At 40.9% G+C, this 27,046-nt stretch overlaps 1 protein-coding gene across 1 annotated transcript in view; it reads left to right on the plus strand.

The window, feature by feature from the left end:
- Positions 1 to 24,819: 24,819 nt before the first annotated feature.
- PTPRK (protein tyrosine phosphatase receptor type K) overlaps positions 24,820 to 27,046 on the plus strand; it is a gene marked incomplete at its 5' end in the record, with an annotated part of 386,602 nt that continues 384,375 nt past the window's right edge. The window contains one exon of the mRNA XM_082277108.1: positions 24,820 to 24,931. Within this exon, the coding sequence (XP_082133234.1) occupies positions 24,820 to 24,931 (112 nt within the window). The remainder of the gene's footprint in view (positions 24,932 to 27,046) is intronic.

A 27,046-nucleotide genomic window follows, 5' to 3' on the forward strand; every position in this document is an offset into this window, starting at 1 on the left:
ACAAACTGAAATTTGCCCCTTTCACCTCCCCCTTCTCTCTTTCCACAGACTGAGGACTACTTGTATCTGGCATTTTGGAGCAATCTGTGAGTAAGGCATTGAGAGATCTGAATCTAGATCTTGTATTTAGAACCAGTTATGGGAAGTGGAACATATAGTTTCAAAACATGTATTTTCCCTTATAATACATTTGGAGGACCACAGTCAACAAATACTTGTGGAATATTTCAAGTGAGTAGAACTGTCCCAAGTTGTTTATTTGTGATTTCACTTCAATAGATTTAGTGACATTTTGGCACTGACTCACAATCTAGGTATTTAACCTGTCTAGATATAACACAGACAAGGTCATATTAATCAGCAAAATAAACAGTGAATTTGACATACTAGAGGTGCTGCAAAAATATTAATGAATAAAAGATGCCAGTTTTAGTTCAAGTAACTCCAGTTCCAGGATCTCCAGTAACAGAGGTATGCGTACATGTGATAGGTGAAACTGTCTTTGTGAAGGAGGATAATAAATCTTACATTAAAGCAGTCTGTTTCCACCACAGCATACCTTAATGTTCATGTGAAACAGAGCCCTGTTCCTAATGTCTCTATCCACAAAAAAAATTCAATCGCTTTGTGTTGATTGCTTGCTCCGGACACCAAAATTCCCTTTAAAAAGAGGCAGTTAAAGCTTTCAATTTTTGTGTTTCCTGTCAAGGCACTGAGGGAGGTGAGTGAGTTTTGGGACTGCAAATACTTAAAACCATCTCAAAGCTTGTTACATATGAAGTGAGGCAATTCACAGGGCAGAATACTTTGTACTCCTGGCAGCAATATCTTTCCTTGTTTAAAGTTGCCTTGTTTGCAGAAGGGCCACGCATGGGTGTACATGAAAGCAACTAAAGCTGCTGTTCACAAGGTTCCCTAAATACATTAACCTTGTGCTGGAACGGGGCAGGGATTTACTTTAATGGTTACAGCAGGAGCAATGAGATTCTTGAATTGAACTCTCCCTTACATCAATATTTAACTTTGAGGAAGGCTAGAATTCAGAGAGATATTGCTTTTTCCCCCTTGTTTTAATTGGTATCATCCTCCTCTCCCAAGATACTTGAAGATTGTAATAAGAAATATTTAGATCCCTCTTTCCACATTCGTTGAATATACTGATATTATATTTTATTAAAGAGTCTCAAATAGCTTACATCCTCTTCTTAATAACCCTATGCCTTACAAGCTTCTGTTTCCTCAAGCTACAGACAAATCCTATTACAGGGAGTAGATTAAACTGGGCCTTGACAGATCTTTGCAATTCACCGACAAAAAAGGACAAGTTGTCTTACTAATAAGACGACATCATGATCACACTAATATTATGCATCTCAGTGCTCTCAGATGCAAAAACTTTTATGCAAACCCCCTCCAGCAGGCACATTACCCAAATAAAACCCAAGCAATTTTCTTCTAACAATAAGCTAAACTATCTAGTAGAAAGAATTACTTCAGTTTCATATTGCACACCAAGGAACCATCAGTCAACAACTGCATGCTTGATCATGCCCTCTGGCTCCACATCCGCAAGGGACCCAGCTCATCCAGATTTTCTTCTGCCACTATGAATGATGTGTATACTTTTGTGTACAAACATGAGCCCTGAACAGAGGGCAGAGACAGGGCTGAAGGAAGAGAGCACAAAGAAGCATTTTGTTCTACTTTCTCTTAGGCTCCACAGTGTAGCAGAGGATAGATTTTTGGAGGTGAATGCAAGGGGAGAGAATCACAGTGCACAGAAAAAGCAGTTGTACCCTTTAAAATGCTCTGAGCTCTCTAATAATGCCTAATTCACAAGGATTTTAACCTACATTCTTTTTAATCAACAGAAACTAACCTAAGTGATCAGGTGCTTTCAGTCCCATTTTAAAAGTGGCCATGCGATTTCTTCAAATCATTTTGATGTGTGCAAGGATAAAGGAAACTAGTGGCACCACCAAGAGAGTATCAGACCAGCTTTCAGGGCAGTAGTCTGAGAAGAACCTCTTGCAGCAATTCTGTTATCCAGGATTTCACACTCCTGGAGAGCACCCATGACAATTAGTAATCTTTGATTCCTTGGACATTACTGCAGAAAAGTTAATAAAACCATAAACAGGGTATACTTCTGAGATTCTGGTCAGACCTTCTTCATGTTGCTGTTAACTGAATAGGGCATAGATTCACACAGACGGAGTTATTTCAGACAGGGATTATGGCTGTATGGAAAAAACAGTAATGAACCTTCTCCATCAGTATATCCTTTGGAAAGATTTGAGACGAGTTATAGTCTCAGGTACTTTTTCTGTGGAGCCCACAGGACACCCAAGAAATCTCATTTCTCCAGGCAGTCTGAATGTGCACATGAAAGGAGAATCTACTCCTTATTGAGCAACAATAATTTAAAATCTCTATTAACTTACCTACTGCTGTATTTTTACCTTTCTTGAGTTACAAAATGGTAGAGCGGTCATAACACTTTCCTTACAGGCTACACTATAGACTGTGCAACGAAGACAGATGGAATAGAATGGCTTCAGGATAAATATGAGAGAGCAAAAACTAATTCAAAAATTTAACATATATAAAAAAATTAACTTTTTGCCATGTTCAACAGGTAGGTCTAAATCTCCACACAGGAGTATAGATCCATTTTTTCTGTTCTTTTTGATAGCTATTTTTTTTCGTTTTGCAACAGACTGGCAGAAAATGATTGTGTTCAAGTGCTAGTTCAATAAAATTTGGGGCAGATATATAAAATTCGAAACATATATAGGCAGCAGTATAGGATCCTGTTGCCAAATCCATTTAGTTGTATTCAAACTCACCATGTTTAGCCAATTATAATTACGTTTGCTGTTTAAGACTGGCAGTATCTTAGGTTTGTTATTCTCCCCCTCATACTAATCATACTTGAGTACCGCTGACTTGAGTTCTGTCCAATATTTTTTGTCCATGATCTTTCTGTAGACTTTTTTTTCAAAATAAAACATCGTATAAAAAAGTCAGGAATTCAAAGTCATGGTTCCCATGGTAACATTAAATCTTTCACGTTGCATTGTACATGCACTAAAAATAAACATGTAATAAAGTACTGCATTTTGTATGTTAAAGGGAGCAAGCGAATAAGGCCAAGTGCAAGGTCCTGAATGTGGGCCAGGGCAATCCCCAATACAGGCTGAGCACAGAATGGGTTGAGAGCAGTTCTGAGGAGAAGGACTTGGGATGCTGGTTAATGAGAAGCTCAACACGAGCTGGCAGTGAGAGCTTGCAGCCCAGAAAGCCAACCATATCCTTAGCTGCATCAAAAAAAGTGTGAAAGGAGGTGATTTTTCCCACTCTACTCTGCTGTCATTAGACCTCACGTGGAGTACTGCATCCATCTCTGGGGCTCACATTAGGAGGACATGGACCTGTTGGAGCAGATCTAGAGGAGGGCCATAAAGATGATATGAGGATGAAACATGTCTCCTCTGAAGACATGCTGAAAGAGTTGTGGTTGTTCAGCCTGAAGAAGAGAAGGCTTTGGGGAGACCTTACAGCAGCCTTCCAGTAGCTACAAGACAGCTGAATAGGAAAAATTTACAGGGGCCTAGTGATAGGACAAGGAACAATGGCTTCAAACTGAAAAAGAGTAGGTTTAGCTTAGATGTTAGGAAGAAATTCTTTCCTGTGAGGGTGGTGAGGAAATGCAACAGGTTGCCCATCCCTGGAAGTGTTCAAGTCCAGATTGGATGGAACTTTGAGTAACCTGCTGGAGTGGGAGGTCCCCCCCTGCACATGTCAAGGGGGTTGGAACTAGAAGATCTCTAAAGTCTCTTCCAACTAAAACCATTTTATGATTCTGTCAAGTGACTGCAGCTTTCATTTTACTTGCCTGGATTTTACAGATTGAAGTTCCCAGCCCCAATATCTCAGAAATGTGGTTTTACACTGACACAGATCCATAATGTGCAGCATCTATTTACAGCAAGTACATACAATCTGCCGGATGGGCAGCACTGATTTACACCAACTGAGCTTGGGACCATCTGTGCATGTACATTTGGGGATGTGCTGAGTCTGCAAAGGGGTAGGGGCAGCACATTCCTGTGCGGCACACAGGCATTCTGGGGAGTTCCCTTACAGCTTCAGCAGTGCCAGAAAAAGGGGGCAGGGTCACTACAGACCTTACCCAACCTGTCATTGGCATATCATCACAAATACCAACAGGAGCAGCAATACACTGATAGGCCAACCTGCTTTTCTCTACAGTTTGCAGCCCCTTGGCAATTGGAAGGTATTTCTAAATGGAAAAATATACCAACAAAGTAATTATAAATTCCATGCAAATCGAGACCTACAGCGTCTGGAAGTGCAAAATAAGGAATAGCAGCATAAGCAAAGAGCTCCCCTCCATATTGAGGAAGGAAGAAGTGTTTTGTATATGCTTCTTGTCTTCAAATGGACTTAAATACAATCAAGAGCTTGTGGGCACAGAGAAGGGTTCTGAGATACTTCTTCTCTCCAGAGATTGTGGAAACCAGAACCCAAAGTACATAGAGAGTTTCAATAGCTCTTTTATATGCAAGGCATGATGCCTTTTATATGAAGGTATCCTCAAAATCATATGGGTATCTGATGTTCAGTCACTGAGACACAATTTCCTTTTACCTCCAGAACACGTTTGTACAATTTTGATGTATCTCATCTTAGACCATCTCATCTTGGAAGGAGGAGTTGTTTTCTCATCACTGAAGATGCAGCCTGAAATACCACATGGCTCTTATTCATGACAAGCCTCTGAGATGCTGTAATGCTACTAATGCATCCCATAAACCACACTAACACAGTTTTGTTCGACCTGCAGTTACTAAATAAATGTTATCCCTTGCATATCTCCATTTAAAATGAAAGGATATCTGAAGAGTAACTGTGGCATTAGGTGAGTTTAGCTTAAAAACAAACAACTCTTTGTGTTTGAGGTTGGGTTTTGTTTGTTTGTTTTGTTTTGAAAGATCCTAAAAAACAACATGCAAAGAAAGACATAAAAACATGCATGGTATAAATGTTATGATCCAATAAGGATCATAGGCAGTAGGCAGAAAAACAGGATATGTTTGTTACTGGAAGAGGACAGGGAGGCAGTATCTCTAATACAGTGTTTTTTCATGTGTTTTGGAAAGAGGCAATCCATACATACCCTTAACTTACCTCATACTCATATTTTGTGAAATGAGTTTAATGTAATGACTGTATCTCAAAAATATGATTCCTGTCCTAGAGGGTAGAAGCACTTTCTGAACATTTCCATGTGACTGGTATGATGTTTGGACTTAGCTAAGTACATTTTGACTCTGAAAGTAGGTTTGAGTCCATTTGCTATGCTACACCTCTAACATGAAACAAGGGACATCTCCTACATGTTTAATGTCCGGATTATGTAGAGGCCTCCGAATTTGTGAATGTGTGAAATTCAGATGCGTGAAATGCTTTGCTATGAGTCATCAGAAAAGAGAGCTCACTTTAGAGCTCTTCGTGATGCGTGCTTGTGCTAATGATGATGGGTGAGCCTCTCTTAAACTTTGTGTTAAAATGACACTCTTGTGAAACAACAACACATGTCAACAGGAAAAAAAACTCTGAAATGCTGTGACCAGCTCAAGTTCTCACCTACTTCTACAGTAATTCTAACACCACTTCCTGTAATACAGTAATTCTCAGCATAAACTCCTGTTTTGGAAAATTCATGACTTTTCACAATCTTTGTCAGTTCATTTACTTAGTTAAGAATTTTCTCCCTTCTTTGGAACCATTGAATTCACTGGCCAGGTTTATGCAACAGTAAATATTCAGTGAAAGGTGTATGTCTATATTGGGGGACATGTCTATCTTCTGTACCTAAGGGGCCAAGGGATTTTTTTTCACAGAAAGCACACACCAAATATTTAGCACAGTGACATTCTATGTAACAAGCTCTAATGGAATATCTGAGGTTTTACTGATGGTTGGCATAAGTTTTCAGGAAACATAATGCTAGACTGGCCCCCCTGGAGTGTGTACCTCAAATGAACTCAGATGTAGAAACATTTTCCCTTTTCCAAAGAGAAAACTGTGATGGCAGCTGGATAGCAGAGCTGTTTCACACAGATGTTATTGAAAGTAGGGTTTGCATCCTAGATCAAATCAACATATGGCATACTAGGTACAATTTTATTTTTCTATCTTTACTGCTACTGTCTAAAGTTATTTATTGCTGGCAAGACTGAAAGAGGAACAAGCTAGAAAGTATTCCACAGCAACTACTGTGTAGGACACAGGGATATACCCTCTTTCAAATGGATGAAGTATTTTAAGATACCCCTGGTGTTCTACAAGTCTAGTGGCATGGATCACAGGTTCATGCCTCATCTGCTTCCCTGCAAACTTGGTCTCCTTCAGGTAACTAGCAGATAAGACTTACCTGCATGTACTGCAGTGAAGTAGAGAACAGTTATCTTCTGTTCCTGCTTGGTAGCAGATAGTGAGAAGAGGTGATGCCTTTCTGCTCCGGTTAACTATGTCCTGACAGAGGTCCATGAATGCTGTCCCTTAAGGAAAATAAAAACCAAAAAACCATAAGAATATTTTCTGTTTGTCTGTCAGATTTTTTAACTGTACAACTCCTATCAGACTAACTGTATGTGTAAATTCAGTGTAATTAGACGCATTTTAACACTTCTCACCTAATACTTTAATCCCTTCTAGACCAAGGATATCCCCAGCTGGGGGGAAACACAAAAAGCCTATGCAGTTAGGATGTTTCTGTAGGTTAAGGCAGTGGAAACACCTGACACACAGAGCCAGGTTTCTGACAGGACTAATCAGCCAGAACTTGGCTTGTGAGTCCCTTGATTAACCATAAACAAAATACCGTTCTAACAAACTTTACATAGTGCTTTGGAGTGTCAATCCTCCATCCCATACTCCCCCAACTCTACAGTATTGACCTCAGCTATAGGGCATTCACACTTTCCACTCCTAAAGTACTCTTCCACAAGATGTCTTTTCAATCGTTTGCCTTTCTCTTTATCCCAGGTGAACTTCTCCAGACTTTGTCCCTTGGGAGCTTTCTCATTATTCTCTTCTTTGCTCTGAGGCCTGCAGTCCTTCCTGGACATCCAGCTCCAGTGTGGAAAAAAGCAAGAGGCTGTTGCTCTGTGCCCATCTTCCTGCACCCTTTCCAACTGCTGCTTTGGCTGCCATTGCATTTTCTTCCGACCCTCTAGAAAACCTGGTAGGCTTTTTTCTTTACTTTTGATTCTCATTTTTTAGGGTTCCCTATCTATTTACATGCTCCAGGAGACTCTTGCAAATATCTCAGTCTCTTACTCCAAAGTTCCTTACAATTCCTAATAAGAAAATGTGGGTATGAGAACATATACTTATTAATTCACTGATGCACATGCACTTTTAGCTCTTCTGTATGTTTAATTCTTTCTTTCTGTATATCTAACTCTCTTGTTTCTCTGTAGTTCCAGGGGAATGTCTCATTTTTCATGAGATCCATGCCAAGAACTACTTATTTTAGTTCAGATCATCTGATTCTTGCTAATTACTTAAGGGAAAATGATCATGTAAGAAACACCTGGAAAGAAGTACAGATGAACTACTGGACCCCAAAAGAATATTTCAGAATATTATAATAGACCAATGTACATTTGTAACATATCATATCTAGTAATTATGTAAGTGCCAAAGTTAGTTCCTTTTACATAAAAAGAGCTACTACAAACACTATACTTGTTTCGTTTAAAAGTACTTGAGGAAATACATGTTCTTTGAATCAAATACAGAGAATGAGAAACTTCTGAGGAAGAGGCAAGACACAGAAACAAAATTCCAGTGTTGAGAATTACCTGCTGTTAGGGATTCAAACTGGAGTAATGAGGTCATTAGTTTTATCTTTCTTTAGTTTCTACGCTTTGTGGGTTTGGTTTTTTATACATATTTGTGCAATACCTAACTGTAAGTGGGTGCTTCTATAAAACAGTTCACAGTTAATAAGCTAATGTAGAGAGAAGAAATTACAAACAACTCAAGCAGCTAATATGTTGACTATTAATTAACATGAGCGATTTATTCAGTGTTGTAGCCAGACATAAAACCAGACTGAAAGATGAAAGGGCAATTTAGAAAAAGACTATAACTTACACTGTTATCAGCTGCAATATCTGAGACCTCAAATACTGGCCTAATTACAGCTCATCTGAAATGTATCAGGGCCTTATCCTCTACAGAAAATATTAATAGAAAATTACTTGCTTTTCAAAGCCAGTAAGCCCATCTGCAGGTCCCATATCAGCTCCCTCCAGACATATATCTTTTTACACATGGGTGGTCTGTCATATGATGATTGACTCAATCTTGACAAGAAAAGGGATAGAAAAATTATCGCTTTGTGCAGATATGACCACTTGTGACTTTGGCAGGTGAATCAGTACAGATTGCCCAACACCAACTTAATTGCAAGAGATAACATTTTCGTCAGTTCTTCCATTTTCATAAGCACCAGCCAACATGCTTACCCTTTCTGTGTTAACTAATCCCCTCTCAGGTTATACTCCTGCCATATTTTGTCCATTGGGACCAGCCATAGGTAACACTAATATTCAGCAGCACTGAAGCTATTGAGCATTCTTTTGCATGGCAAAGTAGCACTGAGTAGCACTCTGCTACACAAATGCAACTACTTGCAGCTAAGGTATTTCTCACTGTCAGCAAACACATCACATTTCCACCTTTTACTGAGGTGGTATGTATGTACACATGTTCAAAGGCAGATGAAAAACTGTTCTGCGAGGATACTGGCACCCTGGATTATGAGCAGAAACAGTGATGAGCAGGTGGTTTGAATACCAAAACTTTACCAAGCTTTAAACTTTTGCCCAGGTTTAGGATATTAACAAAATTACGCAGGATGATAGTCCCTCAGACCATGGGAGGGACTAAGCCAATTCTGAAGTATATTCAAATCTCTAGGATATTCAAATCTCATCAAACCATGATTTTTATATTTTTCCTCCCCAAAGGCTGGCCATTGGCCATCCGACTGAGGTACTCAGTTGAGGTGTTTTAGCTGGTCACAAGGATTATTTCTAAACTTGCTCATCTTGATTCTCTTGCAAAGGAAAAAAATCTCTGCTCTTGCCTTTCTGAATTCATCTGAAACCAAAAGCAGGAGGTACTACTACACCAAATGGGGCCAATGCTTACTCACATTTATTTACAAAACAGATGCTTTCCAAAACTAAGGTACAAGAAGGAACACAAACACTTAGTTACAAGATCAGTCTTTAGGCTATGTTTTAAAATAACCTTTCAGTGCACCTGAATGTCACTGAAGCAGAGAAAGAAAGGAAATCAACGACTAAAACCTCAATTGAATAGTAAAGAACTGGCAGATGTGGAATCTGAATATTATAGCTTCCAAGCAGAAACAGTAAGTCTCTCAGTGTGGGACACTTTTTTGTTTGTGTTAATTATATTAATTAGAATTAGAACTTCCACCACTCCAATTTCTTGCAGCTGTGTGGTGCTAGCTGTTATTGTTATCACTCACAAAAAATACTCCAACAGAGGGCACCAAGAAAATTACTTACAATCTGAACACCCACACAATCCTGTCACATTGGAAAGACTGCAGACAGCATAACTAATAAAGTTATTGTGCTATTTTGAAAGAATAATAACATGTTTGAAGAGACCACATTAACCCTGTTGTAAAGTATTGATTGCACTCTATAGTAAAGGAAATGAAACAACAAAGACATAGTGTTTTAATTCTTTTCTTATTTGTTCTTGCTAGTTTTTCCCTTTTTCAATTTACACCTATATTTGAGAACACAGAGAATGTATCACCTATGGTTCACAAAGGCAGTTTTATTTTCATAGACACTTTTTCAGAAACTTGATGTTTTTAGGATTATAGTTCAATTCAAGCAAGTGGTTGTGAATATGAAAGAAATTCCCATCTAAAATGGCTTGAATCCTGTTTATCATGTTTCCTCCTCTGTAAGAAAAAAAAAGTCAATTAAAATGCCAAAATATGTCTGCTGATTGGTTCTGGACATTTCAGTTTAGACATGTTACCAAAAAAAGGTATAATTATCATTTCAGTTGCTAAGAAATTGCTCTAATTTCATACCAGTGCATTACAAACAAGCAAAGCAAGTAAGGCCTTTTGCAATAATTTGCTGTTGTTTTGAAAGCACATCTGCTTGCCTACATCTAAAATACAATGCCCCAGTATAAAACTGTTATAGATGAGACTGAGGCAAATATTCAGGATGATTTTAGGATTTAACATTTTCACAGCATTTAAAGCACTTATGTCATTAAAATACTGAGATTCAGTTACTTCTACTAGATTTGTTTAAACCTGATAAAAGCTACTTTCTTATTCTGTGCTAAACTGTAAATTTAAATGCAAGAGAACAACTGAATTATCAGAGAATGATGGATAATACAAACATCAATACATAAAAATCAGTTATCACTTTGTCATATTGTAAATGAACACAATTTGTAATCAGTCTCTGTGGTGATTTCATATATATATAAAATCACTTCACCTTTTTTTTTATCTCCTCAAATGGTTCTTTTAAGAGCATGATTCCTGTAATTGCATTTCCTTCCTTTTCTATGAGAGTATCTGTAAAGACATTTGGCATCTCATCAGCAAAAACAGCAGATGGAGAAAGGCCTTCCTACGTGCTCTGTCAAGGGAATTGCAAGTTTAGGTGGGGTTTTAATAGACATCAAGGATTTAGTGACATGCCAAAGATTGCATGCCTTCACTGTGCTTATTATTTGTGCCTTTCTCTTTTAATAGAAATGAAAACAATTACTGTGCAGAAAACATTTAACTTCTCTCTGAGAGTATCATGCCATATGGTATGGGGGATGTATAGCTGACAAAATGAATTTAAAAATGAAACACATACACTTCAGATGATGCTAGTTGAACTAAATTTATGCTTGAAATTTTAACTGAACTGATAGAAAAGTTTACAAATAGCAAAAAACTTCCTATGCTAAAAGTACTTCAAATAAAACATTAAAATACTTGTTAGTGAGTTTGACTTTATTTAAAAATGGCCTTGGGGACCAAAGAACATTTAAACAGACAACTACGTAGGCACTGTAATTATAAGAACTAAATCAACAGAGTTTTTCCAAATAACAGTCTTGTTATCACATGATAGCACATGAAATTGCAAACAGAGCACATACTTTTCTCAGTTACTGGGAAAAGAGATTTTCCTGATAGGACATGATATTCACAAATGAGGCATGAAGATATTTGTACTGGCCATTCAAGGAGGGGAATAAAACCCTTTTTGGTAAGAGAGAAAATTCACAGCTTGTATCTTGCATATTTCTCAGGGAGGCATTAAAAAAACCTGTATCTGATGACTTAAACCCTCAGCAAATTTATCAAAAAACCCCCAGACTATCCTGAATTTTCACTTTCTGTGAGTAAATAAATGTGCTCCCAGAAAGTTCATTAGCATTCTCAAAATCCTACCGGACATGAAGTCAGTGTCAAAATTCTCCATGTGGCGCACGTGAAATGCTTGGGCTTGTACAGATTCTAGAACTGGATGAAAAGATTTTGTAAAGGGCCTTCAACAGCCTAATCTCTTTCAATCTTTCATGGTATGAGTTTCCTGCTTGTCTCATAGAACAATTTCTGTCATGCTCTAGAATTCAGTGAGGAAATACAGAAATAAGAGAACTCACCATTAGGTAGACCTTCATTGACGTGGTGACAATATTCACATCCTTGCAGCAAATTTTATCTGCAGAAAGTGGGAAAACAGAAAGAAAAAAAAAAAGAAGATTAAATAAGATTTTGGGACTTTGGGAATAGCATAGCATAGAAATATTAGTTACAGTGTTATAAAAGCACAGGGGAGTTGTACCAAGAACACTGCAGCTGCGCCAAGATCTCTTGAATCAGGTTTCAGACAGCTCAGTATCTGCATGCACAGGGGAGAAACACGAGCTATTAATTGCAATATTAATCATATATTACCACTGTAGTATTGCAAGGAAGCATGTCACTGCATGTCCAAGACCAAATGTCAGTAATCTCTGCAACTGCTGAATTCTTTACACCAAACTGCTACAGAAACTTATTTTCTGGGGGAAAAAGTAAAGGTATGTTTCAATTGGGCTGCCTGAGCAGATCCCTGACCAAAATTCACAACAGTGACATAATTTTAAAGTCATTTTCTGAATACTAAGCACCAGGCATAGAACACAAAGAAAGGTCTTGAGGAGTTTCTCTGCTCACTTTTCCTATGCATTTTTTTTTTTCCTGACTTCTCTTTCTCTTTGATCAGAAGATTATTCTGGCCTCAATATCATCCTTTCCCTCACCACTGCCTGCTGTCCAAGGACAGCTGCATGCCCAGCCAATGTGCTCCTTTTAGTGCCCCCACCAGGGAATGATGATTTAATTTTGGCTTCCTTGAAACAGGAATGTGCTAAGAAACCAATAATTTACATTTCTGGTGTACCACTTCCCAAAATGGTACTAAAGCATTTCATGGTCTGTAAAACTCTTAAGCTATACCTTTGAAAATCTTTTGAGGTGATCAGTGTGCAAATAACACACATCTTCAGGGTGCTCTGCCCACTAGTCCTGAACTCACTGAATTTTATAGCTGTGCAAGAAGAGTCACAAAAAACCTAATGGCACATCCCCATCAGTTTCACAGAGGCACCAAAGCACAGAAATGAATGTGATCGGTCCCATGTATCATCAGCCAAGATTGTTTTCCCCATACAAACAAATGCAGAAAATAACCTCTTTCTTTTCCTTTCAAACAAAGGACACTCAGATTAGCTGAAAGGCTCAGGTGATTGGATACAAGACATTAAGGCATTTGTCTGTGAAATACAGTTCAAATTCAGACCAGAAAGCTGAAGTTCTTAGACTTCCAGATCACAGAAACTGCCAATGCTGTGGTGGGTAGCTTTGGCAAAGACAAAGGATTGCATAACCAGAATAACTGAAACAACCTCTAGCATCCTGGATGTTTCCCTGGGCACGCAGAATAGGGCTGAAATACACTGGTAAGATGTCTCATGGAAAGTTGCATTTTTGTTAGTTGTGCTGTATCTGTACTGGGGATAAACAGAGGGTTCAGTCTCTCAGGGCTGTCAATCTGTCATCTTACACACACAGAGAGAACAGGTTTTGCTTTTTAAAAGAAAGAACACTGTGAACAGAAACTCATCATTAATCAAGGCTTATTTCTCCATGTGAAGGAAAAAAAAGCAAAGTCAAGTCACCATCTCCACATTTGGAACTCTATTCCACTTCACAAGCTGTGGATAAAGAATATAAAGTAGAACCAGAAAGTTTGTCCTTAGAGAGAGGAAAAAGAAACACTTAGGTCTCTGTGTGGGATATGCTGGTCCGTGGAAGTTGAATAAACTTGTACAATACACAATGCGATGACTCACAGAGCTTGATGGAGGAGCACTGTATGCTATCCATCAAACATTTGCTTCAAGACAATCCTTGAAACTTTGAACACAGCAGGGTGAGTAGATCACAAACCTCTCTGTAATCCCTGCATGCTGCTAGGCACTCTACCTGCCTTATAGCAACAGTGGTTATAAAAAACCCTCCATGTGCCAACCTGAAATAAATTAATGAGACTAGTTATAATTTATGACTGGATAGGTAGGCTTCCACTTTGCGATCCCAAAGAGTTGCTGGAGTAATCGTTGTAAGCATAAACCAATAGAAAAACCCATCTCCTCCAGGTGTTAGAATTGCAGATTTCATTGTAAATCAGGCATGACTCAAATCCCTGACAGTTGATGATTAAAAAATTACAGTAAAAATAATTTTAAGTCCTTGTTAACAATATATTCTTATTAGTTTTATTACTGGCAACCCTCTCTGAGATCTATAGTACATAGATAAAACAGTAATTAGTGTAGGCAAAAGCAAAGACTAATTTAGAGAGAGATTAGCAAGAGCAATTTTTGGAACTTAAAGGTTGAAACATTTTCAAAATTAAGTTGATTAGTCAATGAAATCTATTACAAGGCAAAGTGTTGGTTAAAGACTTAGACTCCATGAGAAATATAGACTGAATGCTTCTTCAGGCCTTTAACTTAGCTGAACACAAGTGTGGTCATTTAAAAGAGGGTATCATTGGATGACACCACTACTGATACTCTTACACATAAAGCACACAAATGATCCATTCTATTGGCCTTAAAAGCTAAATTTTGAAATCTCAACAATTTTTACCATTTTTAGTGATTTAATGTATCTTTTTGTCTCGGTGTATTTTGAAAATGCCTTCAGGAAGGGTGCAGGGGAAAGCAGGGAGGCTGGGCAGAGAGTTATGAGATCTGGCCCAGTCTAGCAAACTATTATCATAAGGCATGACAAAGGAGGCTCTGGTTTCAGTGGGACTGTTCACAGTACCACGTGGAGAACTTCTGTTGCTGGACAGAGCTCTCATTGATTATATAACAACCAAATAACCAGACCTGAAGTGCTACAAAATGCCTCATCTGAGTGCATTGAAAAATAAAGGGAACATATTCTCTAATCTTTCTACTTGTAGATGTTACTTGCAACCTCAAATGCAAAAATGTAGGCAGAAGTGAGATTTTAAGCAGACTATACTCCTTAATAAATGAAATATTTAGCACTCTGGAATTAACAATTCTAATCCTAAATGCCAGGCAACCACTTTTGAACTGCTACCATAGCTAATTACTCCAGTGGGAAAGGAAACAGCAGAAAGGGCATTTCAGCTGTGCAAGGACTGGTTCTCTCTGAATTTATATTTTGTCCAAATAAAACCTGTAGTTAGATGGAGTCCATGGGAATCTTAACCCTTCCTTCTTAGGAACTGAAGGGTTTCTGATAATTGTCTTTTTATTCCTACTGAATAAGCAAGTGATTTTCTCTAAGACTAAGATAATTTATATTTATAGTTTTCTTTTTTCATTTTATCATTGTCTATTATCTCCTCTGGGAAAATGATTTAATGATATTGTTGTCTCAGTGGTGTTATAACTAGTGCTATGATTATAGTGGTGCCACATGGTGAATAGTCATTAAGTGCTGGCACTCAGGTGGGCACTGGAAAAACAGTAAACAACCAGCTACCTCTTCTCACTGGTACACCAAATGAGAGAAACATGCCAAACTACTGTAAACAGGACCTTAGAGGTATTATGTAATTTCCTGGAGGCTGAAATATTCCTGACTGAGAAAACCTGAAGATGAGGTCCACTAGAAGTTACTATGAAACATTTTTTGGGGCTCAGATTCATTCATAATACCTCCTTTGAGGTGTCTGAGACTAACAGACTACTTCTTCAGAGTATGAGCAGCCAAGAGGGGGGATGAATAGACTAGAATGTGGAGAAAACCAGGCTGAAATACTACAGATTCCCCCAGGTCTCCCAGACCGGTTTTCAGCTAGGAAGATAATAAACCACCCAAACCCAAGCTGAGGGTGAAAAATGGCCAATCCTTCATACAGAAACACCACCTTGCAAACTGTATCAATGTTACTTCTGCCATCAGTGCTGTAAAGATGTAAGATTCCTGTTTGCATCCTAAATGTCCCTGCCTAGAAGAGATGGCAGCTCAAGAACGGGATGGGATAATGCAGAGTGCAACAGTAAAATGTATTGATCCAGCTGTCGAACCTGGAGAAATGACTTTCATGTAGGCCAAAGGAAGATCCACAAGCACATTTCAATCTGCAAATATTGCTGAGAACCTGAGGACTGTGGTTTTTCAAGGAAAGGGGCATCTGCAAGGAGTTAGGTAAAACAAAGGATATGGGCTTATTTACAGCACATAAAAGGATGGTAATGCAATACGGTATATTTGTCACAGAGGATGAAGGTTGACATGGCACTTGCCATAGGTATTCTTGAACTATTCTACTGTCCTCTAGTCTGTCATTGTTGAGATAAAACGGACAGTAATACAACTCAGCTGAGTAAGTGAAAGCCGTGATAATAAATAATCATCCCAGCACAGACAGGAAAAAAAGCATCCAAGTTCATTATAAAATCTGCCAGATTATTCTACATAAAGTGAAAAGTCATTTTCCTTTGATCTTCATTGAAAGGAAGAGAGTTCAGAATCCAGTGGAGGTACATTTTTAAAACTAAAATAATCAATTGGACCGGGTAAAATAATGCTCTCACAGAAATGCCTGAATGAACCTTTTTTTTAGAAAACAACAAATTCTATGACAAGCTTCCAGGTAAACCCTACTTTCTGTTCTACAAATTTTTTACTTTTCAACACTCTCCAGACTCAAATAAAATTATTATTAAATGTATTACAGTATCCTGTTTCAGGCAGCACTGTCTTCCTCAATGCTTTTTTCTCCAACTTCTCTGATTTGTTCCTATGAAGTTGTTCTAGAGAAGGAAGAAATCTTCCAGGTATTACACAACTAAAGCTGGATATAAGAAATATAAGTTTTAAATTTAGAACTAAAAAAAAAAAAAGAAAAAAAAGAGAGAGAGAGAAGAATAGAACAACTTTACACACAGCTTCAACCTCCTGACATACAGTAATTCAGAGTGAGTCACCTTCCATCCAGCAAAGAGAGAGTATGGTAATTCAACTGCCGATAAACTCTTTGGGCAGAAGGTAGCCTATTTTGGATAAAATATATACACATCTATTCTTGGAGTAGATAGCCTTTTCCATTTTAGTAGCTTATTTTAAAAACTGAGAATTGAAAACTTCATCTCTAAAATGAAGGCATAAAAGTGGAAACTCAGGGCTTTATGGTAGATATCTGAAATCTTGGAGTTAAAGTACACAAAACTGAGGTAGTAATATTCTAAGAACAACCAGAAAATAGCTGTCAGACCCCAGAGACAAAGTCTTTATGAGTTTGTGAGATTTATCTGATGAGACTTTCCACTTTTGAAGAGAAGTTTAGTAGCAGACTTATGAAAGACTATTCTAATAGAGAAAGCTTTTGTGGAGTGGCATGAACAATCACTATACCAGATGTCAGTTATGACTTGTGAGTCTGCTGAGTATGTATTAATGTGGCTTGATTAATTTCCCTTGGGGATGAAATCTTCCTAAAACTATAGACAAGATGGCAACCATGATTTTTTGGCAATTCTTTCTGCAAAAGTATTTTCCGAGCATTAACATTTCCTCAGGTTTATATGAGATGAAGAAATAATTCAATATCTATTCCTCCTTCTTTGAGAGGTCGTGTATCCCTACCCCAGCTGACAAACTTACATCATAGCCTGAAGAAGAGAGGGCTATATTTTGTTTAGCATCTTTCCCTTCCTCGGTCTCCTTTTCCCTGCAGGTAATATCAGTAAACCTCTACCAGGTATGAACTTTCCTTTTCTAGGGGCTGTCACTGATCAGCAGTGTAGCCACAGATATGAAGTGCATATAGCTGGGACCCAGTTTAGCTTTCAGTTGGAAGGCAGTGAGATTGCAAAAATAAATGTGAGTATAGTCCTGGACTTTAAATATCTTTAATCATATTCCTGTTCCCTTGAGTACAGACTGAGTGATTGCAGATTCCAATTCTTATTTCTGGCTATCATTAAAATTTGTGAGGGTAAGGTTGAATCATATACTGGGCTCCTTCAGTCTCTTTCTTATTCAAATCACAGCCATCTTTTGGGTAACAGCAAGAACCTGAATACATTCCTTTATAATGGATAAATGTGCCAGAGCATTGGCTAATATTTTTTATATTGTTACTTACTCATGGTTATTTATGCTCAGGGTTGTTTTCTTTAGACCATTTTATATTCAGGCAGACTTCTCAACACCCTCATATGTATCAATTTCCAATTAACAAGAAGACGTGGAAACAAAAATTTGGATCTCATGGAAGTTTGGAACACACCACTGTAACATCAACAGTTATTACAGGGGGACTAATTTTTCTCCTAAAAGTCAAGCCTAGTTTTCTTTCATTTTGGTAACAGGTTTTACAGTAGTCTACATAGGACATTTATGCCTGGATAAGCCAAACAAAGTCCCTACCTATCCCATCACACCTGCTCAACGCTACTGAGTTCTGCATTACTTAAAAGTCATTTGTGATTGATAAGGTTTATTTATTTCACTTCAAAGTTTTCTGATATAGGTCTTCCTTCAGATAAGGGTCCTACAATATGTGCTGTTGAGGATCTAATGGTAATCTCAAGAACAGTATATCTGTTAAGGGAAGGAAGACTGAATTCTCAATCTATTGTACTTCTAAATAATTAATTTGCCTTCAAGCCCCCTTAATAAACTAATCACTGGATGTAGCACAACTGGACATAGCGGCACTGTGAGAGATCTTGAGGCTACAGATGACTTGCATGTCATTACTACCCCTAGATAAATCACACCATTCAAATGAAGTTGTTGAAATTTTGTCAGTAAAGGGGCCCATGGTTTGACATTTACAAATGCATTTCAGATGTCTCTTTTCTATGAGATGTCTCCTCTGCAACTTCTGAATCTTTTAAACTTTGGGGAAAAAAGCCTAGAAAAAGAGATATCATAGAATCATAGAAAGGATCTTCAAGATCATCCAGTTCCAACCACCCTCCCCCAGGCAGGGATGTCATCCACTAGACCAGGTTGATCAGGGCCCCATCCAACCTGGTCTTGAACACTTCCAGGGATGGGTCATCCACAGTTTCTCTGGGTGACCAGTTCCAGCACCTCATCACCATCACAGTAAAGAATTTCTTCCTAGTATCTAATTTAAACCTACTTTCCTTCAATTTAAAGCCATTCCCCCTGTCCTGTCACTACACGTTCTTGTAATTAGTCTCTCTTCATCTTTCATGTGTATTCTCCTCTAGTAATAGAAGGCCACAATTAGGTCACTCCAAAGCCTTCTCTTTTCCAGGCTGAACAAACACAATTTTTTTAGCTTGTCCTCATAGGAGAGTTCTTCAACCCTCTAAACAACTTGGTGACCTCCTCTGGACTTGCTCCAACAGGTCCATGTCGTTTCTGTGCTGGGGATCCAGAGCTGGATGCAGCACTGCAGGTTTCACAGGAGCAGAGCAGAGGGGCATATCCCCTCCTTTGCCCTGCTGGCCAAGCTGTTTTGGATGCAGCCCAGGATACACTTGGCTTTCTGGGCTGTGAGTGCATGTTGCTGGGTTATGTACAGCCTCTCATCCACCAGCACCCCCAAAATAGTATTTAAGTGTTTCAAGGCCTATCATTTGACAATTCACAAACTTCGTGCTCTTTACAGGTTCTCAAGACAAAATTATCCAGTTCTGCACTTCTTTATATGTACAAAATATCTCCATGTTGCTTCTGCTAATCACAACACGCTAAGCCTGGGTTAAAGGTGGAGAAAAAGTGTAACTTTATTTCGCATCATGTTGATTTTAAGTTCGTTTCTTTCACCCGTTAACTTTTTACGAACATTTTACTCGCTGAATTTTAAATGTTCATGTTTACTCAATTAAGCCACAAGCATATGCAGGTTTTCCTAATAAGGAAACAGAAGCAATACTGTGTGATTTATCCATCTGATCACAGACAACCATTTAGCCCCAAAAGCTGCTGCTAAAGTGGTAACTCTAGAAAACCCATCTATGTGATTTCCTTTTATATTAATTTTTCTATCAGCTTTTTGTTTTCACTGCATCACATTAACACCTGCAAGACCTCATTCAACTCAACCATTCTCTACTGTTGGATCTCTTTGTCTACTGCACTTCAGTGGCAACAAATGCTCTAGGGCCATCTGTCCATTTTTCTTCACAGTTTCTCATGAATCTTTGCAGAGCACATTGAGTGTCTTTTTGGAGTTGTTCCAAAACCTGAGCAAACACCTTCAACTGAGTTCAAGCTCAGCTTTAGTGCTGTGGACTTTAAAGCTGTACCTGCTTTCAAACCACTGCAAGCAGCAGGGGCAGGTACAGGTACAACAATCTAAAAAAAAATTGGCCAATCAGTACAGCAGTGAAATGTACTTTTGCAAGTCCTCAGAAACTTTCAAAGTCTTTTTGGTGTCTTCCCCGATGGCACAAAATAATGTTTCCTCCTATGTTTCTGATGAGGAGTATGAGTATGAAGCTGTGATGAATGGCATGGGGATAGAAGTCGACTGGTAAAAGGCTTGTAGGTAATGTGGAAAGGTGCATTTGCTTAAACACATACATACAGAAAATGTGTTGCAAGAATTTGTTCAAAACCAAGCAGTTCTGAGGAATTTAATGCCTTCATAATCACCAATCAATGAATCACTCAGTTATTCTGAGTTTCATCTGTTAGCTGTCTCCCAGAGACCAGCTCTCAGTGTCCCTTGCTTTAGCCAAAGAGTGCCTCACAGAACAAGACCCTATTAAAACAGAGACTTTTACAGAACTTGATATTTAGACAAACTCAGGGACCAGTTTCTTTCTGGGCTGGATCTCAGCATGAGGAATGCAGAGTACAATGTAATTTTGAAGAGATGAAATTCAGTAAAACAATTTATTTCAGAACAAGGCCATGCCTCACTCCTTCTTGAAGGCTATTCCCATGCTATATTTCAATTGTCAACTATTTTGTCTGCTCAAAGAAAAAATAGACAGTATTTGGTTAATAACAGGAAATGTGCTCTTTTTAAAAAATCGCAGGCTATTTTATCAAAACTGCAGAAATGACAAGCAGACCCAAGTAATACCCCATCTCTGGATAGATGGTGAAAAGTTCTACCCTGAAAGGTGGACATTGCCGAGAATGGTGGTCAAGTGAGAATGGGAGGCTCAGGATGGGAAATTATAGGATGATAAAATAGAATAATAGAATCGTTAAGGTTGAAAAAAGACTTCCAAAATCACAGCGCCCACCCTTTGACCGAACAAAATGCCACACAGTAATCTCTGTAGCCACTCAAGCCTGTCACTAGCTTTGATGACAGGGGGCTGAAGAACGTGAGCAAGAGCTGCAGATACTCTGTCACCGGGCAGTTCACCTGTCGCATGTCCTGGTCTCACCATGAACCACAAGTATCTCGGTGAATGTGGGCTGCTCATATTTGGAAGTTATTATCCAGGTCCACCTGTGCACACATGATATAGATCAGTGAATCCTCATCCTTTTCAGAGCTTCTGACTGCCCCACATTTGCTTCCAAAAAGCAGCTGTATGAGGGGAAGCTGTTGAAAGGCATCAGTAAGACTCTCAGCATTGTCTCTTCCTCTTCAGTCCATGTGTTCATGGTTTCTTAAAACAAGAGTGTTGGCTGCTGATTCTCTGTGAAATTAGCATACTCTCAAAAAGTCTCTGTGAGTTCTAGGCATTAAAATAACACATGTAATTGAAATTTGAAGTATATTTAATAGAGGTACTCTTTTCAGAAGTCAAAATACAATGAAACCCCTGCCACAGGTATTGTTGGATAAGGAAACCTCAATCAATAGAATTTTCAATATTCTTTAGGATCTCCAACCTCGAAGAGCTGGAACTTCAAGGCCTTGGATCTTGCTAAGGCTCACAAAATAAATGAGCAGATTTTCTCAAAGGAAGCAAATGTGCAGAGGGGTGGAAAGTTGGATGGTAGCAGCAGGATAATGAGAATACTTGACTATCTTTTTTTTGAAAAATTTCATTTAAATCTCTCCAAATCCCCTTGTGCTCTAGGAGAATGGTTAAAGGCTTCTTTAAAAAAAAAAAGAAGGAAGAGGGAAATATTTTTCCTGGTTAGGAATATGTAATTTACTATAAGATATCTAGACTTTACTTACTGTTCAAATACCATAGGAACATACCATGTTAGATGTGGATTCTATCTTAGAGCACTGGAGTATTGCTAATTTAAGATATTTTGCTGTGAGATGATATATTGTGCTAGACATCTGTCAGTCACTATAGATATAATTAAGTGATAGCCTGTGTTAAAAAATATGTTATGGTGGGCCTAGCTACACCCAGAAATATAATGGGAAGGTTTTAAGAAGGAATGCAAAGAGGGTAGAGGCATCTAGTAGAGTTTCAGAACCAGTTTCTTGAAACTGACAGATTTATTTGACACTTTATTTAGGTGTTGTAGTTATTAAGATAAAGACTACACCTTCCCTAAGTTCCAAATAGCCCTCGGGCTGGAGGGAAGGGTGTTACTGTGGGGTGTCTCCATTTTTCTGCTATTACATTAGACTCGCATTTAGTATACAAGTTGTTAGCTCAGACACTTTTTAAAAGACCTGCAACAGGTAATATAGATTTGCTTGCTCTTAACTGAAACACAAAAATGGGTAAAAAATTTAGAGCTCTAAAAATGTAAAAGCTGGAGAAAAATAAATCCATTCCTGTCATATAGCATAAAAAATACCTCAAACCTGAAGTGTAAGTATTTGTCAGGATGCCAAGTACGGTAGAAGGACACATAGAGCAAACTACACATAATAGTTCAACAGATGCAGACACACAGAGGGAAAAGTGGAACTGTATGCACACCTCACCTCTACCTCTCAAGCTTGAACTTACTAGTCACAGAAAGAATAGCAATCAAAATCCTTTTTGTTGCTTTTTAATAGCAATGGAATAGTGGGAAAGGATGAAATCTCAGGGTACTCCTACTGGAACATATGTAAGCTATCTGGATAAAGCCCAGATGATTGTTCATCATCAGTAGGATCCATCACCTCAGACCAATGAAATAAGCAGCAACCTGGAGCTGCACGTTCACCATCACCTAACCACCTCTCCCACTCCAGACAATCTGCAGTGCTGACCACTGCAGATAGCTGCAAGCCTGTCATGGAGGTAAAAGGGAAGGAAACATTGGTCTTCCTCTCCTCTGCCCTCCCAAACAACTCCCGAGTTATTTGGCTTGAAGTCACTTTTACAGTGTTAGTTGCATAGCTCCCAGCATGAAGGCAGGCATCAGATACCCACGTACTCCCTCACACCAATATGACTTGGTACATCTTTTTCATTAACAACAGAAATGGTGGTGTATCCCCCGGCATCAGAAGCTGGGCTGGCACATTTTTTTTGTTCACCTTCCTCAGAACAATTTCCCATCTGGTACGTGGCCCATCCTTCCTGAAATACTGGGTGTCATGAGATCATCTCACACAGCTCCCATTCTTCTTGAAGTTTGAACAAAGAGCCAGTGTTCACTGAAGCACATCATTTTATAGTTCATGGTAAGCATGCAATCTGATTTTCAGCCACTCCACCCAAATGAAGGACAGGGTTTTCCAGGTGTAGAGTTTTTTTAGTGTTGAGCATGTGTGAACTACACAGTATTTTGTATAACACATTGTGGTTCACTTTTTTTTTTTTTTTTTTTTTTGCTGTGAAAACCTGAGGGCTTGTGGGGCTTAAAGGCAAACCTATCAATTGCCAGACAACGGCTGGAAAGGATTTTGAATCACAGCAAACCTTTGATGAACCTGTATTGAATTTCGAATTTGCAATAAAACCTGTGAGTTTCCAGTGGTTTCAGGTTCAGTTGTAATCATTATACAACATCTCTAATTACAAATTGCCACGCAAAAAAGAAAATCTAATAAAAAATAAGTTAAAATAATTGGAGTAAATTATGTTTATTTAAACATAAATTCCAGCACTGGTGACTTTATCTGTTATTCCAAATGATTTTTGGAGTACTGAGCTCTGGCAGTGTAAGTACCTGCAGTGCTTTTAGAAACAGAGAATGAGGCCTTTATTATAGGGCATACCTGGGGGCTGGATCAGGAGAGAGTATCCTTTGTTGCAACCCCGGGTGTCAGAGTCGCACAGCTGCACACAGACCTGTCTGAAAGGTCAGATAGTGATCACACGTGGAAATGATAGGATAATGGCAATACTGTTTATTACCATTCCAATTGCGAACAATGAGCCTTTACTGGCGTTAGGAGCCAGACAAGTGTTGCCAAAGAAAGCAAAAACACGAATTCTGACTCGAGGATACAGCCAGGCTGTTTGATGCGCGCTGATAATACCACGCTCGCCACCCGATCTATACGGCGTTTCCAAGAGCGGGATGAGCCAACAGATCCCACCCGAGGCGCAGGGACTTTCCCCCGCAACCAGCGCCCGAGACCCGCCGCCCCCGGCCGCGCTCCCTGCCCCGACCTCCCGCCCCGCCAGCTCAGCCGGCGCCCTCTCCCTTCCGTCCCTCTCCTCCTTCTCCTCTAGAAGCGGCAGGTTCCCCTCAGGCTGGAGGTTGAGAGCAGGGGGCTCGCACAGCCGCCTGTAGCAGCTCCGGTGCCGTGCTGAGCCGAGCCGAGCCGAGCGGAGCCGCACCGAGCCAGGCTGCGCCGTGCCGGAGAGGGCGGAGAAGAGCCGAGCCAGCCGAGCCGTGCCGTGCCGAGCCGAGCCGCGCCAGGGACAGCCGATCCGAGGGGAGCGGAGCCGATCCGGGCAGCGCCGATCCGAGCCGGTGCTGCCCCCGCGCCTGCAGCAGGAGGCGCTGCCGGGCGCCGCTGCGCCCGCGCCGGGCTGCGGGCCGGAGTCCCACATTCCCCGTGCCAAGTGCCGGGGAGCGGGGGTTGGACGTGAGCGCTCGGCTCCTCCCTCCCGCCCCACTCGCCCAGCAGCAAAGTAACTCCGGAGTACGAGGGGAATCGGTGCCACCGCCGCCGCGTTCGTCGCGCCGCAGACGGCTGCCCCAGCGGGCGGCCCCAGGGCCAGCGGGCGCCCCTCGGCGCGGGGGTCTCCTGGCGAGGCGCCGCGGCGAGAGGGGAGGTCGAGCTGCGCTCCGCCCGCCGCCGCGGGCCGGGGCAGCCCCGGCCTCTTTCAGAAACTTCTCCGCAAGTCGGCATGGGCAGGGGGGCCGGCGCCGCCGCCTCGCTGCCGCTGCTGGCGGCGCTCGCCCTGCTGGCCGGCAGCTCGCCCGCCCTGCTCGGGGCGGCCCGGGCCCAGCTCTCGGCAGGTGAGTTCTTGCTCGGCGCCCAGGTAAGGGCGGGCGGCGCGCCGGGGTCGTGTCGTGCCCGGACTGCCTGCCGGGAAAGGGAGGGGAAGGAAGGGGAGAGGGTTGGGAAGGGTCGCACTGCTCCGGGGCCCGGCTCCCGCCCCGAGGACCGGCGGTGGGGCTGCAGAGGAGCTGCCCCACACCCCCACCGCCTCCGCTCTGCGGGGCGCGTTGGGCGACCCACGCGTGTGCGCAGGCTGCTGGTGCGGGGCTCGCAGGGGCGGGCGAGCGCGGGCTTCGAGCGCCTCACAAACTCCCTTTCCTCACCTCCTCCTCCTTCTCTCCCCCGGCCAGCCTCCCAGGTGCCGGCGGGGCTGGAGCTGTTGTCGCCCCTTCCCCCGCTCAAACTTTTCCCGGCGTTTCCCTGCCCGGCGCGGAGGGCGCAGCCCGGCCGCTCCCCTCGCCCCGAGGCGTGGGGCGGGGAGACACGGGGGCCACTGGGATCCCCCCTCCCCACACTAAAAAAAGAGTGGTGGGTGAGAAACAGGACGGAAAGCACCGATAGGGTCGGCGTCTGTTTTGTGTGAAAGATGGGAATTTCTCGCCCCTTCCTCCCCGGCCGCCCAACGCCACGGGGTTTTGCGGAATTAAAGCCCGCGGGGCCGGGCGGTGGGAGCTGCGGCCGGCGCGGTGGTGAGTTGTTGGCCCCGGGGGAGCCTCGGGGCAGAGAGTCCGGGGCTGGAGCGGCCGCTCCGGGAAGAGGGGGCAGCATCTCCCGTGCTGCGCCGGGGCGATGCGGGGCACTGGGGACTCTTGCGCCGGACCGTCACCCCCACCTGCTCCGCTGTAGTTTATGAAGCACCCTTCGTTTGCTTGGGATGAAGCTTTATCGTGAACGTGTTCTTATTTTTCGCGGCGTGAAGTGTTACGCGAAGGACTGGCTGAAATAGATTTAAGGCTCTTGTTTTTCTTTCTTCCCTCCCCCACTTTCTTTTGAATAGTACTTGCGAATGCATCGGGTGTATCAGTTGGACAGGCATTTGAGATCTTTATCATAGGCTACTGATTTGAAAACTGCCGTTAATAAAAGTATCTACACTCTTGAGACTTTAAAGGACTGATGTGTGATGTGACTTTAAAGGGGCTTTTCTTCTTTTCCTCCTGGTCCTCCTATAAATTAGTTTTTAATTGAGACATTTGAAATGTCATCGATTAAGAAATACGCTGAAGCAGTGCTGGTCTGAACAGATTATATCCATCCTTGTGTGTCTGACTTTGGTGTGTATAATTTAACGTCTCTATGTCAGAATTGTAAAATTACATAAGCGCCTACGAGCCCTTTACCCGGGAAGGGAAATGTACCATATACACAGCTGGTATGTTGTAGAAACAGCTAAAATAAAATATTCCCAAGCGTAATATCTTTTCATTCAAAACCATAGTTAAGTCAGACCAGTGATTTTGCTTTACTCTTAACTCATCAGACTAATGTTAACACCAAAGGTAACACTTACGTAAAGATTTTTTTATAAGCTCGTTCACTGGTGTAAGGAGAGTAGGAAGTTCTGATAACTTATATGGTCTGTGGTATTTTATGCTAAAAATGCGGCATGCAGCCCATTTTGGAATTGCAAGTTCAAGGAGTCGGGTTGGTACTGTAGGGTATGTGTTAGGTAAGTGGAAAAGAATGTTCAATATCCTTCTGACCAGAGTAGGTGAAGCTTGTCATGGAGTTGAACAATTGTATCTAGGAAACACAAGATTAATTTTTTTTGTGTGTGTGTGTATAGCATGTCAGTAGCTAGAGACTTTAGTTTCTACTGCCAAGTATCAAGAATACTGATGTATTGAGCCAGTCGGAGGTTTATTAATCGGAGACACTCAGACTTTTTTGAAGGTTTAGCAAAATAGAGTTGTTACTAGCTGGTTCTATCATTGTACTCAGTTTAAGGTATGGTTCTTGGGCTCTTATTAAATGCATTTGATATCCACAAGTAGAGCTATGCCCTACAGAATTTGGTAACTGCCACAAACTTTGTTTCGTTATTCTAAGTCAGTCCCTGGAGTGTCTGTGTGTGTTTGTGATTCTGTTGATGAGACTTCTTTATCCTGGTGTTAGTGGATGCACACAAAGGT

The sequence above is a fragment of the Coloeus monedula genome (assembly GCF_965178545.1).
Source record: "Coloeus monedula genome assembly, chromosome: 2".
Lineage (NCBI taxonomy): Eukaryota > Metazoa > Chordata > Aves > Passeriformes > Corvidae > Coloeus > Coloeus monedula.